General features: G+C 40.6%; 1 protein-coding gene across 6 annotated transcripts in view; it reads right to left on the bottom strand.

Annotated features, from left to right (window-relative positions):
• Nucleotides 1–13999, bottom strand: part of eya4 (EYA transcriptional coactivator and phosphatase 4) — a 48616-nt gene that overhangs the window by 14187 nt on the left and 20430 nt on the right. For 4 of the 6 annotated variants that reach the window (XM_039782456.1, XM_039782454.1, XM_039782460.1 and 1 more), the window contains 6 exons: nucleotides 10282–10331; nucleotides 7448–7569; nucleotides 1711–1794; nucleotides 1066–1143; nucleotides 311–377; nucleotides 26–168 (listed from right to left, as the gene is read on the bottom strand). In XM_039782456.1, the coding sequence (XP_039638390.1) occupies nucleotides 26–168; nucleotides 311–377; nucleotides 1066–1143; nucleotides 1711–1794; nucleotides 7448–7569; nucleotides 10282–10331 (544 nt within the window). Of the gene's footprint in view, nucleotides 1–25; nucleotides 169–310; nucleotides 378–1065; nucleotides 1144–1702; nucleotides 1795–7447; nucleotides 7570–10281; nucleotides 10332–13999 lie in introns of those variants that run through there. The other 2 variants (XM_039782457.1, XM_039782459.1) reach the window with 2 other exon arrangements.

Genomic DNA, 13999 nt, shown 5'->3' with positions numbered 1-13999 from the left:
TTTGTATATATGAGTTTAATACTACCATAGGAGGACAGTCCGTATGCCTGTCCTGCCTGGGAGTAAGCGGTGTATACGGCCGACTGCTGCATGCTGCTGAACTGGGGTTGACCGGCGTACGTCGGCATGGGAGGGGCTGCCGGTGTGGAGAGAATGTGAGGGTAGGGCCTGGGAGAGGAGAGGAATGGCATACGATGTAGATACAAGACACATGATTGTAGAATAGGCAATAATGATGAAGTCTAGGAGACGGTATGCTGATTAAGAATTCTTAGAAAGCAGCTCCTGTTGCTTAAAAAGTCAGACTTACTTGGATGGGTAGAGGGGAGGGGAGTACTGGTGGGCTGAACGAGGGCTGTACCCGCTGCTGGTGATTACTAAAAACAATAATCAAAAACAACAAGGCAACACAAGGTTATGGATGGTGTCAACTCAAATCTTCTGTTTCCTTTCACATTTCACAAAACCACTCTTGAACAGCACAATTCAAGGCCTCGGGCTTGTTGGAGTTGCAATGCTGTTCCAGTAAACATAATTTGAAGCATTTTGAATGGAGAGAAGCCAAGTTCTCCCCCTTTAGAGAGCACTGTAGTCCATGGAACCCTTACAGCGGGCCTCATAGTAAAACACAATGTCTGTTTGTGGTCATTGAGATGTCAGAGCTCAATACTGACAAACGCCCCGCTGCTTCTTAACCCTCATTGTGTGTTGCTTAATGGTGTGTGTGTGTGTGTGTGTGTGTGTGTGTGTACTGCATCATGAAGGAGCACGGGAGGGGGGTCGTGTGTGAGTCTAAAAAAAAAGGACAAGTGTAAAAATGTCTCTCGCTCTCTCCCATCCCTCTGCCAGCCTTTGATGACGAAATCCAAGGACAGGCAATACTTCATGGGATTAGAGCTTTCAGCAGGCCTACTGCTCAGCTGAAATGGATGATGGTGTTTGTGTGTGTCTGAGAAAACAGAGGGATATAGAGCTGACTAGTACAGAGATGTGATTTTTTTTTTTTAAACTCTAGATGAGGAAATAGTACACAAGTGCATTTCTGTAGGCAGATGTGTGTGTTACCTGAGCCTGCGTATGTGTCCAGTGCTGTGTCGCCTGTCGTAGTGACTGTATCGCTGTTGTTCATAGGCTCTGTTTTCACTTAAGGAAGAGGAAAAGGATCGGTGTTAGGGGAGGCCAATAAGGTAGAAACACTCACACACACACACAAAAAATAAGAAAAACTACCATGCAGTTCCAGTATGGGAGCAAAAGCTGTGTGCAGGGTTCCCACTCAAATTGATATGAAATTTCATAGCTGTTAAATTACTTTCTATAACCAAGTCAAAACACCACCATGACCTGTTCCTCCTTGATTGTTTATTTTTTTGGAATGATTAAGTTTTAGAAAATATAATCATGATGCTTTGGGAAAATCCCCTAATATTAACTTACTTTCCCAGTAAATTAATCGAATTCTCCAGCTTTTGACAAATGTGTCGACTGGTGGGAACCCTGCAACTATCCACACACACACAGTGATAAATCCAATGGGATCCAAAGAGCAGGGAACACTGCACAGCAAAAGAAAATCACTGCAATTCTGGCACAAAAAAACACATCAGATCTAGGACCAGCCTAAACTATAAAAACCCATTCCTTTTGCATTTAAAGTAAAACTGTATGACCTCTGTCCTTGGATTCACACACACACATGCACCTCTGTACCATAGTCCTTGGAGCCCGGGGCAGGGGGCGGGCTGCTGCAGCCCAACAGCCAATCAGCCGTGTTTAGAACTGTCATGTTTTCACCTAAAGGGGTGCAAGGTGGGAAGGTGGTGAGGATACGATGCACTGAGAACCAGATGCCATTCTCAGGTATGTGGGACATGGTGTTGATTATCTTAAAAAGTAGACATTTGTATTGTAAAAGGTATTTTTAAAGAAATAGTTTTGGGAAATATGCATATTTGCTTTCTTGCCCGGAGTTAAATGTCACTACCACTACCATGTCTCTCATGTATGCTAAATATGAGGCTAAAGCCAGGGAATTGTTACCTTAGCTTAGCTAGGCATAACAAATGGAGGCAGAGGGAAACAGTTAGTCTGGCTTGACCCAAATGTAAATCTGCCTACTAGCACCTCTTGACGCACCTTATTACCATGAGGTTTTTGTTAATCAAACAAAATATATCATGTTAGTGAGCTTAGATCAGCGTGTATTGGCTGATTTTGCTACATTCAGACATAGCCATGCTAGCTGTTCCCCCTGTTTACAGTCTTAAGCTACAGTCTTAAGCTAAGCTAAGCTTACCATCTCCTGGCTGTAGCTTCACATTTAAACCTGCAATAATCAAATTCTTGACCACTTGAGGGCAGGAGAAACAAGCTGTAAACACAACACTGACATATTGTTACCTTATATAACTGAAATGGCAAACTTTGTTAGCCAACAGCTGCCTATTTACAGCAACATTAGCATTCATTTGGATTTGTGTTCTTGGCCACCTGACAAAGTTCAACATTCACTCTCCTTTAGATATGTTTAGCTTTGTTCTACACCAACTCCTGAGGAAAATATCTGGCTTGTAAGATGCCAAATGTTCCACTATGTTCACCTGCTTATTGCTAACTTTGTCTGTCTGCCATTTGGTGCTGGGCAGGTAGTGTACAGTGGGTTTTAAGAGCTTTTACACTGAAAACACCTGCCTGCAGCAAAACAGTTGTGGGCAGTAAAACCAAAACAATGAGCTGAAAGGCAGACATGGGGGACTCGAGTCACATGACTTGACTCGAGTTAGACTCAAGTCACAAATTTTAGGACTCGAGACTTGCTTGATAAACATTCATAAAAGACTCGACTTGACTTTGACTTGATATTCATGACTTGAGACTTGACTTAGACTTGAGTCAAATTACTTGAAATGACTTGACTTTCTGTTTAATAAATATATATTTTTTCCCCTTTGATATTGAGGAGGAGTTAACTTTACGATTTTAGTGCTGTTGCATGCGCGGGAACCCTTTGATATGATGACGCGGCACGCGGCGACGGACCTGCAGTAAACGAGACTGGCTACGGCTAGTAACTTAACGTCATGGATCCCTCTGCACTGAAAATAATAAAGTTTTGCTATAAGGATTACACATCTGACCAGGCAAAGAAGAAACAAACGGCAGTTTGCAAGGTCTGCACTATAAAAATTTCCGATGTCAACCACCACCACGTCGAATTTCATCAGACACTTCAAATCGGGAGAGATTCGGGTTCCAGTCCCCATATTCAGTTGAACCACTATTTGGACGTTTGTGATGGACAGAACTCCCTTCAGTTTCGGGCCATGAATAAGCACACCCTCCCCTCTTTGTTCAAGGTGGCAGTAAGAGCGAATAAAACTAGGCACACACATATATACATATTACACACACAACACAAACTGCACTTTCTTTCTCGCTCTCTCTCACACACACACACACACACACACACACACACACACACACACACACACACACACACACACACACACACACATGCAGATGTAAGTATGTGAATAAAGCTAGGCACACATACACACACAACACACTGCACTCTCACACATGCACACATTCACTCACCAATATTAATAACTTTTCACTCACTCTCTCTCTCAAACACGCACACATTCACTAACAAATACACGGACAAATATGAACTTATACTATTCATTCCATGTGATAAATACACTCTGTCAATCTCTCCAAATTACGCAAAGCTACTCTGAAAGATTTTTTTTTTTCTTTAAGAGAAGGAAAGGTTAAAGGATGTGTTTCTGTCCCATAAAAGTGAGGCATGTTTGAAGAATATTATTTGACTTAGAAACCATTATACTTTAATTGTTTGAATGAATTTCATGATTTGATGTCATGTTTGAGGCATATTGAACAAATATGTATGCTGATTTATTGTTGGCCTAATATCAGTTTTAGGCTGTGCTTTTTTATCTGTATAAATTTAAACTGTTCAGATGTATGTGGCTTGGACACAATGTCTTTTGAATATTGAGTAGTAAAAAATGCTAATAAAACTCTTTAGCTTTTTAAAAATGGAAACTTTTGTATGACTTGACTTGTGACTTGCTTGACCAAAGCTATGACTTGACTTGCTTGATTGTCACAAAAAATGACTTGGACTTGCTTGAGACTTGAAGGTCAAGACTTGAGACTTGCTTGTGACTTGCCTATGTGTGACTTACTCCCATCTCTGCTGAAAGGCACTCAAATGCTCTGTACGGATGGGGAACTGCAGATTAGGATGATAATTATCTGCGGGTTAGTCACTATGAGCAACACCTTTCACATACAAGAAGTCATGTAAATATACAAATATTAATTATTGCTGCTTTAACAGAGATATGAGAGGGGTATCTGTCTTCTAATCTAACTCTCGAAACAGCAATAAAGCGTATTTCCCAAACTATTCTTAAAAGAGAAGCACACCTGTTAACCACCTTAACATCCTCCATGCGGTTTTATTAAGTTACTTTTCTTGTTTCTCTCTGAACATGATTAAAACTCATCATCAGTGACCATCTGAGAACTCCATTTAGTTCAGGACAACGTCATTAATCCCCTCGGGGAGCAATACAACCCATCGGACAAGCCCTAATGAAGACAAATGAGTGGCTACGGAGATGGCCCGTGGGCCCGAGCTCTGGCTGATGTCAGGTGAGAGGAATGTTGGGTATGTAGTTTGTTTTGGCTGTGATCGTGTAGTCCCGGTTCGGTCTGCTTAAAACATTAACTGTGAGCTCATCAAAAATGATTTAATGTGCTCTAATATGGTTGGATTCCACCGTTAAGTCCACTCTGGCTATTTCTCTGACTGTGTGTGTGTTGACACATCAAGTTGACTAAAATGTGGTATCTCACTTTTTCCATTACATTAGTTTCCATTGCCTGTTAAATCAGCAATAGATCAAAGGATCACCCTCAACAAAAGCACTTAACATCCAGTGCTATTGCATCAAACTGCAGAAATATCCTGCAGAGGACAGACACTGAGAGAGGAGGAGATCAAGGGTGACGGTAGAAAAAGATGAGAAGAAGGAAAGAGAAACACAGACAGGGAGAAGAGCGCTCACTGGTGTTGACATCTAAGAGAGCTGTGATGCTTTAATGCTCTTGTAGAGTGAATAGTTTCCAGGAAGATTTTGGGCTTGCACTCAAACCTATACACTCAAACACACACACACACACACACACACACACACACACACACACACACACACACACACACACACACACACACACACACACACACACACACACACACACACACACACACACACACACACAAACTTTGCTAAGCAGTTAGCGGAGGAGAGCAGAAGTGCTTTACTGTGTGTTTACACACATCCTCCAGTGGTTTATTCAAGTCTTCATGCCAGAGCGAGATGTGTGTATGCGTGCGTTTGCATGTGCGCATGTCTCCTTCTGTCTCTATAAATTCCTCAAAGAAGTACTTATCTCTGCATATTGAAAATCTCTCTGACTGATGGTTTTGCAATAGATTTCATTACATTACATTACACTCATAAGTTTCTTTTGCCCAAAGTGATTTACAAAATGCACTTTTAACCTCTGCTGGAGCAGGAGCCAGATGTCATAAAAAAACTGGAAGCACATCTCAAAATAACGAACAGCATGTACAGTAGAAGTGCTTAGACTTTGTGTATATATATATATATATATTATATTTTATATTTTCCTATTTAGTTTAAAAATGAGACATCAATTATTGCGAGCATGACATGTCGAGTGTAGTCTGAAACAGCAGGTTTTCACAGTGACTCTGATGTCCTGACGTCAAAGACGTCACTCACTCTTTTCATGGTCTTCATTTCAGATAAAAAAAAACATAGATTAAGCTACACAGCACTTATGTAGAACGCTACATAGAATAATTCAACATTTTAGGAAATGTGCTTATTTGCTCTCTTGCCGAGAGTTGTTCCATCAAACACTTTCGGTATAGTTCCTTTACCCTGTATGGACATGTACCTAGATGTAGATGTGTTTTGAGTTTCCACTGCAGACTGTACTCTTAAATGCAGGCAGGGTTTTTACTGGATGGTAAAGACAGCCACGCGCTTAGAAACAAGCTAAAAAACCTCTTTATACCTCACTGCTCCATCCAGCCCTCGCTGTATTTCCTCTTCACGGACGAAGCAGAGGAACGTCTGCACCAATTGCGGACTGCAGTGTTTCTATCTCCACCTTTTAGTATCAGATCAATGTGCTAGGTACCTCATCAGAGGGGTAACGGAAAAAACAGGATGGAATGGAGCGGTTCTATTGGTACCATCCACAACTTTTGAGAGTGGAAACACAAAAATAACCGTTCTAATGTGTAACACGCTGAACTGAACTGAATTGGACTGCTTGGTGGAAATGAGGCTTTAGATGACAATATTGATACCACTCTCATGTTTGTAGGTAGGTAAAAATTTAAGCTACAGCCAGCAGATGGTAAGCTTAGCTTAGCATAAAGACTGGAAACGGGGAAACAGCACTGTGGTGGAATTTCCAGCTTACGTAGTCATTCTATGTAAGTTGAGACAGTGGTACCCCAGGTCTCGTTCAGGTCAGTGTCCAACATAACCTCATAACCTTTCCAGGCAGAGGAGTACTTCAACCTTGTTGCCTCCATCGATTCAGGGCATCTAGGCAGCTGCATGATAAGGGAACGTTTTGTTTCAGGACTGTCTCCTTTTGGAGGTCAGTGGGCCTGCGTCACTTTTACATACTTCCCAAAGAGAGAGAGTGCTAGGCTGACCTAGGCTTTAGCATCTGTGTTTAGCTAATATCTTTGTTTAAATTGAAGGTTCAGCTAAACTTAACGCCTCCAGTATGGGTTTAAGTACACCTTCAGGAAGACATTGAACTTCAGAAGTTGGGATGGCACCTACACTGAACCTTCTTCACGTATGTGAATTGAGTTGTGATGCTCCTGAGTTTTTCCTTAACAAGCACCTTTTAAAGCTCACTAATCAACATGTTATATCTTGTTTGTATAATCTGAATATAAACAATTATTTTTACATATTTTGTGCCAAGCTAACTAAACCGGCTCCTGGCTGGAGCTTCATATTTATTATACATACATGAATGTGGTATCAAGCTTCTCATTGAACTCTTGGCACAAGTGTATTTCCCAAAATGGCGCACAAGTGTCAATAAGTACACAGCCCATTTTGATATCTCTGATGATCTCTCTAATGTTTTGGAGTCTCATTAATAACCAAATGCAAATTGAAAATAGAATTGGCCTAAAAAAGAAAAAAAAAACATGATTAAAAAAAAAAGAAGCTGAAGTTTGTTTGAACAACAACAAACCAAAAAAAAATCAACCTTATAACTAACCTTTCTACCATAGACAAAACTGCTCATTCATTACTGCAGCACCAAAGACATTGTGCCTTCTCACCTCCTGTTCCATTGGTGGTGACCGAGGGGCTGCCAAGGTTGTTCTTGTCCAGCTTGGAGCCTGTCGAATCTCCACCACCCACACGGTTATGAGGACTGGCTAGGTCCTGCATTTCCATAGACCTACAGAAGGGAGGAGGAGGAGGAGGAGGAGGAGGAGGAGGAGGAGGAGGAGGAGGGGGGAGAATGTAAAGATGAACTGCGATTTTAGAATGAATAACAGATTAACAGTAATATTCTCTCACAGCTGGGAATCTCCTGTGTGTGTGTGTGTGTTGTGTGTGTGTGTATGTGGATATGCAGTATGTCATTGAATGTGTTCAATGCGTTCTCAAGGTAATATATAGAGAAGTCATAAACGTCATGGTTTTCCGTACCAGTTAGCTTACATGAGCATGTGTTCAGAGGTGCTAGACATTGTCTGCGGGCCTGCTGGCTCTTTTATGGTGTGTGTGTGTGTGTGTGTGTGTGTGTGTGTGTGTGTGTGTGTGTGTGTGTGTGTGTGTGTGTGTGTGTGTGTGTGTGTGTGTGTGTGTGTGTGTGTGTGTGTGTGTGTGTGTGTGTGTGTGCGTGCGTGCACTTCTGGGCTCCAATACAAACCCACAGCCTGCCAGCATGCTTTAGTTTTACAATGTGTTCCACATGCATGACTGGGACGAACCAGCACACAAGGTGGTAATGGTAGAGTGATGTGTGTGGGTGTGTGTGTGTGTGTGTGTGTGTGTGTGTGTGTGTGTGTGTGTGTGTGTGTGTGGAGTAGGTGGAAGTAAATAGAGACATGAAGAGAATGAAGATGCACATTTACAGCGGAGTAGATCATTCATAGATCATGAATTGTTTATTTGGATCCTGATTAGTTGTTACCATGGCAACAAGCACTCACCCAGTGTAAGGTGTAAATGTTTAATGTTCAATTTTCATGCATGGACATTGTAAGAAAAACAACATTAAACTCTCACTCATGACTCTTCATTACTATTGCCACAAACCCACATTTTGACATGCCCTTTGGTGGCGGACATAGTTTAATGTTGAGTCAGTGTTTGTATGGACAGTGCCTCGTAAGAACGTGTGTGTGTGTGTGTGTGTGTGTGTGTGTGTGTGTGTGTGTGTGTGTGTGTGTGTGTGTGTGTGTGTGTGTGTGTGTGTGTGTGTGAGCTCCGACTCACGCCGCCCGCAGGGTGGTCACACTTGTGCTCTTGTGTGAGACATCAAAGCGAGAAATGATGGAGATGGAGGGAGAATTAAACAAATGCGGGCTGCTGTTCTACCACTGTGTATCTACGTGTGTGTGTGTGTGTACTAAATTAGAGTGTGTACAATACATCTGTGCCGCGATCTGGAAGCTGGTCATCTCAATGCTATGGGCATCGCCACACATGACTGCAACCCACAGTCAGACTGACAGGTATAAAGATATAGCTTTCAGCGGATGAGAAAGACACAGCGAAATGAGAAAAAGAGACAGTGGACGAACGATAAACACTCTAAATCAACTCTCTCTGTCAACTCTTTCTTTTTTCTATTTACAGCTAAACGTTCATTCTGCTCTCCTGTACATTTTGAACTGAAAACACTGATCATTCTCTTAATATCACCAGCACTTTATGTGGATGAGATATTGAGCCAACTTCAAACAAAAGCCTAAAAATATCTTTGCTCTACACGGCAATGACAGTTAAGAACTTTCACAGATTATGGTGCTTTTTTACTTTTTCTCTCTCTCGCTCTCTCTCGTGTGCGTCTACACTCTTCATCCATCCTTTTTCTTTGTTTCTCAACAGCAGGAAATGATTCTGTCTCCCCTCCTTGTCTATTTTTTCTCCTTTCTTCCCTCTCTGTTTCACTCCTCTCGGGAGGCGATGGCAGGAGTTGGTGTTTCATAAACTCTTTCCTGGTTTTCACATTATGTCTGGTCATTGAAAAAATATGCTGCATCTTAGTGCAATGCACAGTGTACGGTGTTACGATTATTTCCACTATTGATTCATCATTCATCATTGTTTTTATCAATTAATTGATTCATCTTTTACTGCATGAAATGTAAAAGTAAATAAAAAGAAAAACACCCATTGCTACTTCACAGAGCCTATGGTGACGACTTTAAACGTTTTGTTTTCTCCGAACATAAAGCCCAACAACCCAGAAATATTCCATTAACAATGATATGTGGCAAAGAACAGCAGAAAAATCTTCTCATTTGAGAAGCTGGAACCAGAGAATATTTGACATTTTTGCGCAAATTTTGCTTGAAAAATGACTGAATCGATTATCAAAATAGCTGCTGATTATTTTTATGTTGATCGACTAATCGAGTAACCGCTCTAAATAAGTGACTGTGTATACAGCTTTGCTTGTCCTTCGTTCGGATCAGTACGTTTTCCTCTGTGTGTGTGTGTGTGTGTGAGTGTGTGTGTGTTTACCCTTTGTATGCTCTTTGATCCCAAATTGCATTAACATTCCCTAAGTCCTAAACCATCAAATTACAATTCTGTATTTTATAAGATTAGAAGTTCAGATCTCAGTGTGTGTCAGACACTAAGATCTTGGGAAAGCGTTGATGACCTCATCACAGCACGCAACTGCAGTGAAACCTCACCTCTCTGCACCATAACCAGAGAACTAGGACACACGCGCACACGCACACGCACACGCACACAAACACACACACACACAAACACACACACACACACACACACACACACACACACACACACACACACACACACACACACACACACACACACACACACACACAGAGTAAACCAACACATAGAGTTCTGAACAAACTAATGCTGTTTGTCATATTACACAAACATACACATGTGAGCGTACCTGGTGTCTGAAGGGTCTGGAACATGAGATTCACTATGTGATTTCTTTACCTGCAGAGAAACCAGAGCAGAGCAAATGTTACACACGCATTAATTTAGCGTTTAGTGTGTCATAAACCGGCCTCATAAACCAGTGTTTATGAATCAGATTCATCCCCACTCTGTCGCAGAATGGACATCAGTGGACTGGGAGGCTGCTGTGGTCCCTCTGGACTCACTAACTGTAACTGGACTCACATTTACATTCTCTGCAACTTTGGCAAAGTGCAATATATATATATATATATATATATCTTTCTCTCTCTCTCTATATATATATATATATATATATATATATATATATATATATATATCTTTTTTTTTTTTTTTTTTTTTTTTTCTCTCTCTCTCTCTATATATATATATATATATATATATATTATAATATATATATATATAATATATTATTTGTACATATGATTTATCACAACCTCCATTTTGCACACCCAATCTGCACACTGTATGCACTGTATTACTTTTTTTAACTTTTTGATTCCCTGTAATACTCTTTGTTCAGTTTTTTTCGTTCATGTCTTGCTGATGTGACACGTGAATTTCCCTCCAGGGATTAATTATCTGTCTATCTACCTATTATATTATTATATCATGAGCTGTTGTTAAATTCCCACCCTCAGCACTTCTAAGAAAGAAAAACGAGGGATAAAACTCAAATCTGATGTTGAATGACCTCAAAGTAGACAGAAAATGCATTACTTTTTTTTTCTGATTCTTTAAATATTACTAAAATGCATCAATTGTACTAAATCAAAACCCCGGTGTCTGTAGTTGGAGCCACCACCGTGACAGAAGTGCTAACTGGCGTCTAAGTGACAGATATTAACTTTCCCTTGTTCACCCGTGACCCTGCTCCATCCGGAGCCAAAGCCCCTTTCTCAACCCTTAAAGAGTTAAAAGGTCATGGCGGGGTCATGTTAGGTCACAGGGCTCACTCTTCACCCTTAAATGTGTCAGACACTAGACACTAAATCGAGCCTTGACTTTGCGGGGGGGGGGGCGGACATTTGGCAGTGTCAATCACTGTGTGAACTTTTCCTTCATCATTGCATTAAATGAAAAAAAATAAAAAAGAATTAAGAAAACACACTTCGGCTGCTTACCACCGCAGCATACACTCACTGCGCTCACACACAGGCTGGTTTTTATGTGCGTCGCTGTGTGTGAGGGTATGCGGCGCTAGATGGAGGACCAGCGGTTCTCTATTAAAATTCCTCTCTCTTATTTGGAACAGGAACTAATTAGAACAGTAAATGCAGGGCGGAGCGAGGGCCAATGTGTACCAGCTGCCCTATAATCACTGTGTCAACACACTGTCGAGGTGTAGGGCACGCGTGAGGTGCCAAACACACACATCCGCATATACAAATGCAAACACACACACACACGGTCAAATTCACCCAGGCAGCATATATTCCAGTCATTTGCACATTATCGCAATCACAGGTAAGTATACAGAGAAAGTGCTTGGCCAAGCAGACACTAAACTCCAGGTTTTTGGAAACTAGGACATTTCTGTGTGTGTGTGTGTGAGAGTGGATTTCTGTTTGAGTTGTGGTGTTATGGTTCTGATTAGAGGATCCTGCTGAGAGCGAATAAGAAGCAGCACTTAGCTGTTTAAGACAGGGTTCAAAGGTTAGCCGGTGCCCTTCGTATGGATCACTTTACACACACACACACACACACACACACAAGCCACTTTCATGTCACGTTTCATGCTTTGCTGAAATTTAACAAGGCTGTCAGTCACGACATCAACAGCATGGCCGTGAGAAACTGCAATCTACATGTAACACACACACACGGCTACATACAAACGAGGGTGAGCACACGGCCCGCATGTGCGCACACACACACACACACACACACACACACACACACACACACACACACACACGCACACAGAACTCTGGCTTTTTCTGTCTCAACAAGATCTGTGAAAACACAAGCACACGAGAGCTTTGATCCTGAAAAGCTTTTATCACTGTTCTTTATCCACTGCACACTTTCTCTCACTGTTGACCTCTTTGAGTCTCTCACATCTTTAAATATCTCACTGCTTTTATCTTTGTCGATCAGAAATATTCCATATTTAATATAATACCATGAATTTATTTAGTTTTTCTTTATCATAAATCTTAAATGATCTGAAATGTATTTTTTTCTGCTAAGCGCTAAAACATTTTTCACTTGTTTAAAAAAAATGACACTTATCATATCAATTACACAGAATGTTTATGATCCAAACGAGACCAAATGAACCTACCCTAGTGATGTCATACAATAATAAAGCTACAGAAATCTACGTGCTCACTAACTCGTGCGTTCAGATATTCTGCGTCATTCTTGCTTTTTCCGTATCTTGCAGTAAAACACGCCCAATTTCATCTTTAATAATAAAACGAAGGGCCTCAAAGTTTACTCTTAGGTGGCCAGGATGCCTGAAGGACCCATTTGTGTCACCTGAGCCACTTATATAGGTGACCTTTGACCTGGCTGGCCGGGTGACCGGTCTGGAACACAACCTGGCCAGCCTTGGGACTCCCTGAGGGACAAATGCAGGTACAATAGGTATTTAGCACTAATAACAATGATTAATTTAAGAGAATAAACACTGCTATGTTTGTGTGGTACTTACTTATCATCTAATAATAACGTGAGGCCTAATTTGGCCCTAAAAGGCAGTAATAAGAAACAGTAGGTGTAAAGCAGAAATAGTCCTAGTTCTTGTAGATGGGTTTCCTTGTTTTGTTCTTTTTTTCCCCCGTTGTATTTTGCTTTTAACAAGCTCACTCAAGACTTTTAAATTTGACATAAAAGGTGCATCTAAAAGGTTTGTGTTATTGTTACTGGCAAACTGCGAAAACACTGCGCAGAAAAAGAATAGGGGAGAGAGAGAAAGAAGAATAGCGCTATGTGTTTCTGGTAATAACCCAACCCATCTGCAATAGGTCATCCGATACAATGCATAGAGTTACACACACACACACACACACACACACACACACACACACACACACACACACACACACACACACACACACACACACACACACACACAAATGGTAGATGAAGACTTTAAAAATCGGTTTTACAATTTTTACGTTTGTGTTTTGTAGGAACATTTAGCTATAACCAAATACATTTAAAAAAATTCAAGTAATCTCTTAATCACTAATTCCACCTAAAAATGCCATAACACATGCTCATTCAATTATACATTATATATATACATAAAATAATGACAATTTAGAAATAGTATCTAAACCAAATATATCTGCCTATTTACATATAATAAAAGCATGATGAAAAAAATGGATTCAAGTCCATTCATGTTATATTAAGTGTTTTAAAATATACTTTGTATATTTATAGAGTAAACTAATTTAACTTGGAATGCTTCCCTGAAACAACTACAGGCTGTCATCATAACCCAACGTTATTTTATTTTGGATGCTCTGAATATTGCACCCATTCAGCCAAATTATAGCAATTACATACAGCAACATTTACATACAGCAGCATTTATTCATTCTGAAGTGTGACCAGCATAATAAAATATTTGTTATTTGTTATATGTTCTTTATCCACTGCACACTTTCTCTCACTGTTGACCTCTTTGAGTCTCTCACATCTTTAAATATCTCACTGCTTTTATCTTTGTC

The sequence above is a fragment of the Perca fluviatilis genome, chromosome 18, assembly GCF_010015445.1.
Source record: "Perca fluviatilis chromosome 18, GENO_Pfluv_1.0, whole genome shotgun sequence".
In the NCBI taxonomy this organism is placed as follows: domain Eukaryota; kingdom Metazoa; phylum Chordata; class Actinopteri; order Perciformes; family Percidae; genus Perca; species Perca fluviatilis.
The sequence above is the reverse complement of the archived record's forward strand: the minus strand, read 5'-3'. Positions and strand labels throughout refer to the sequence as shown.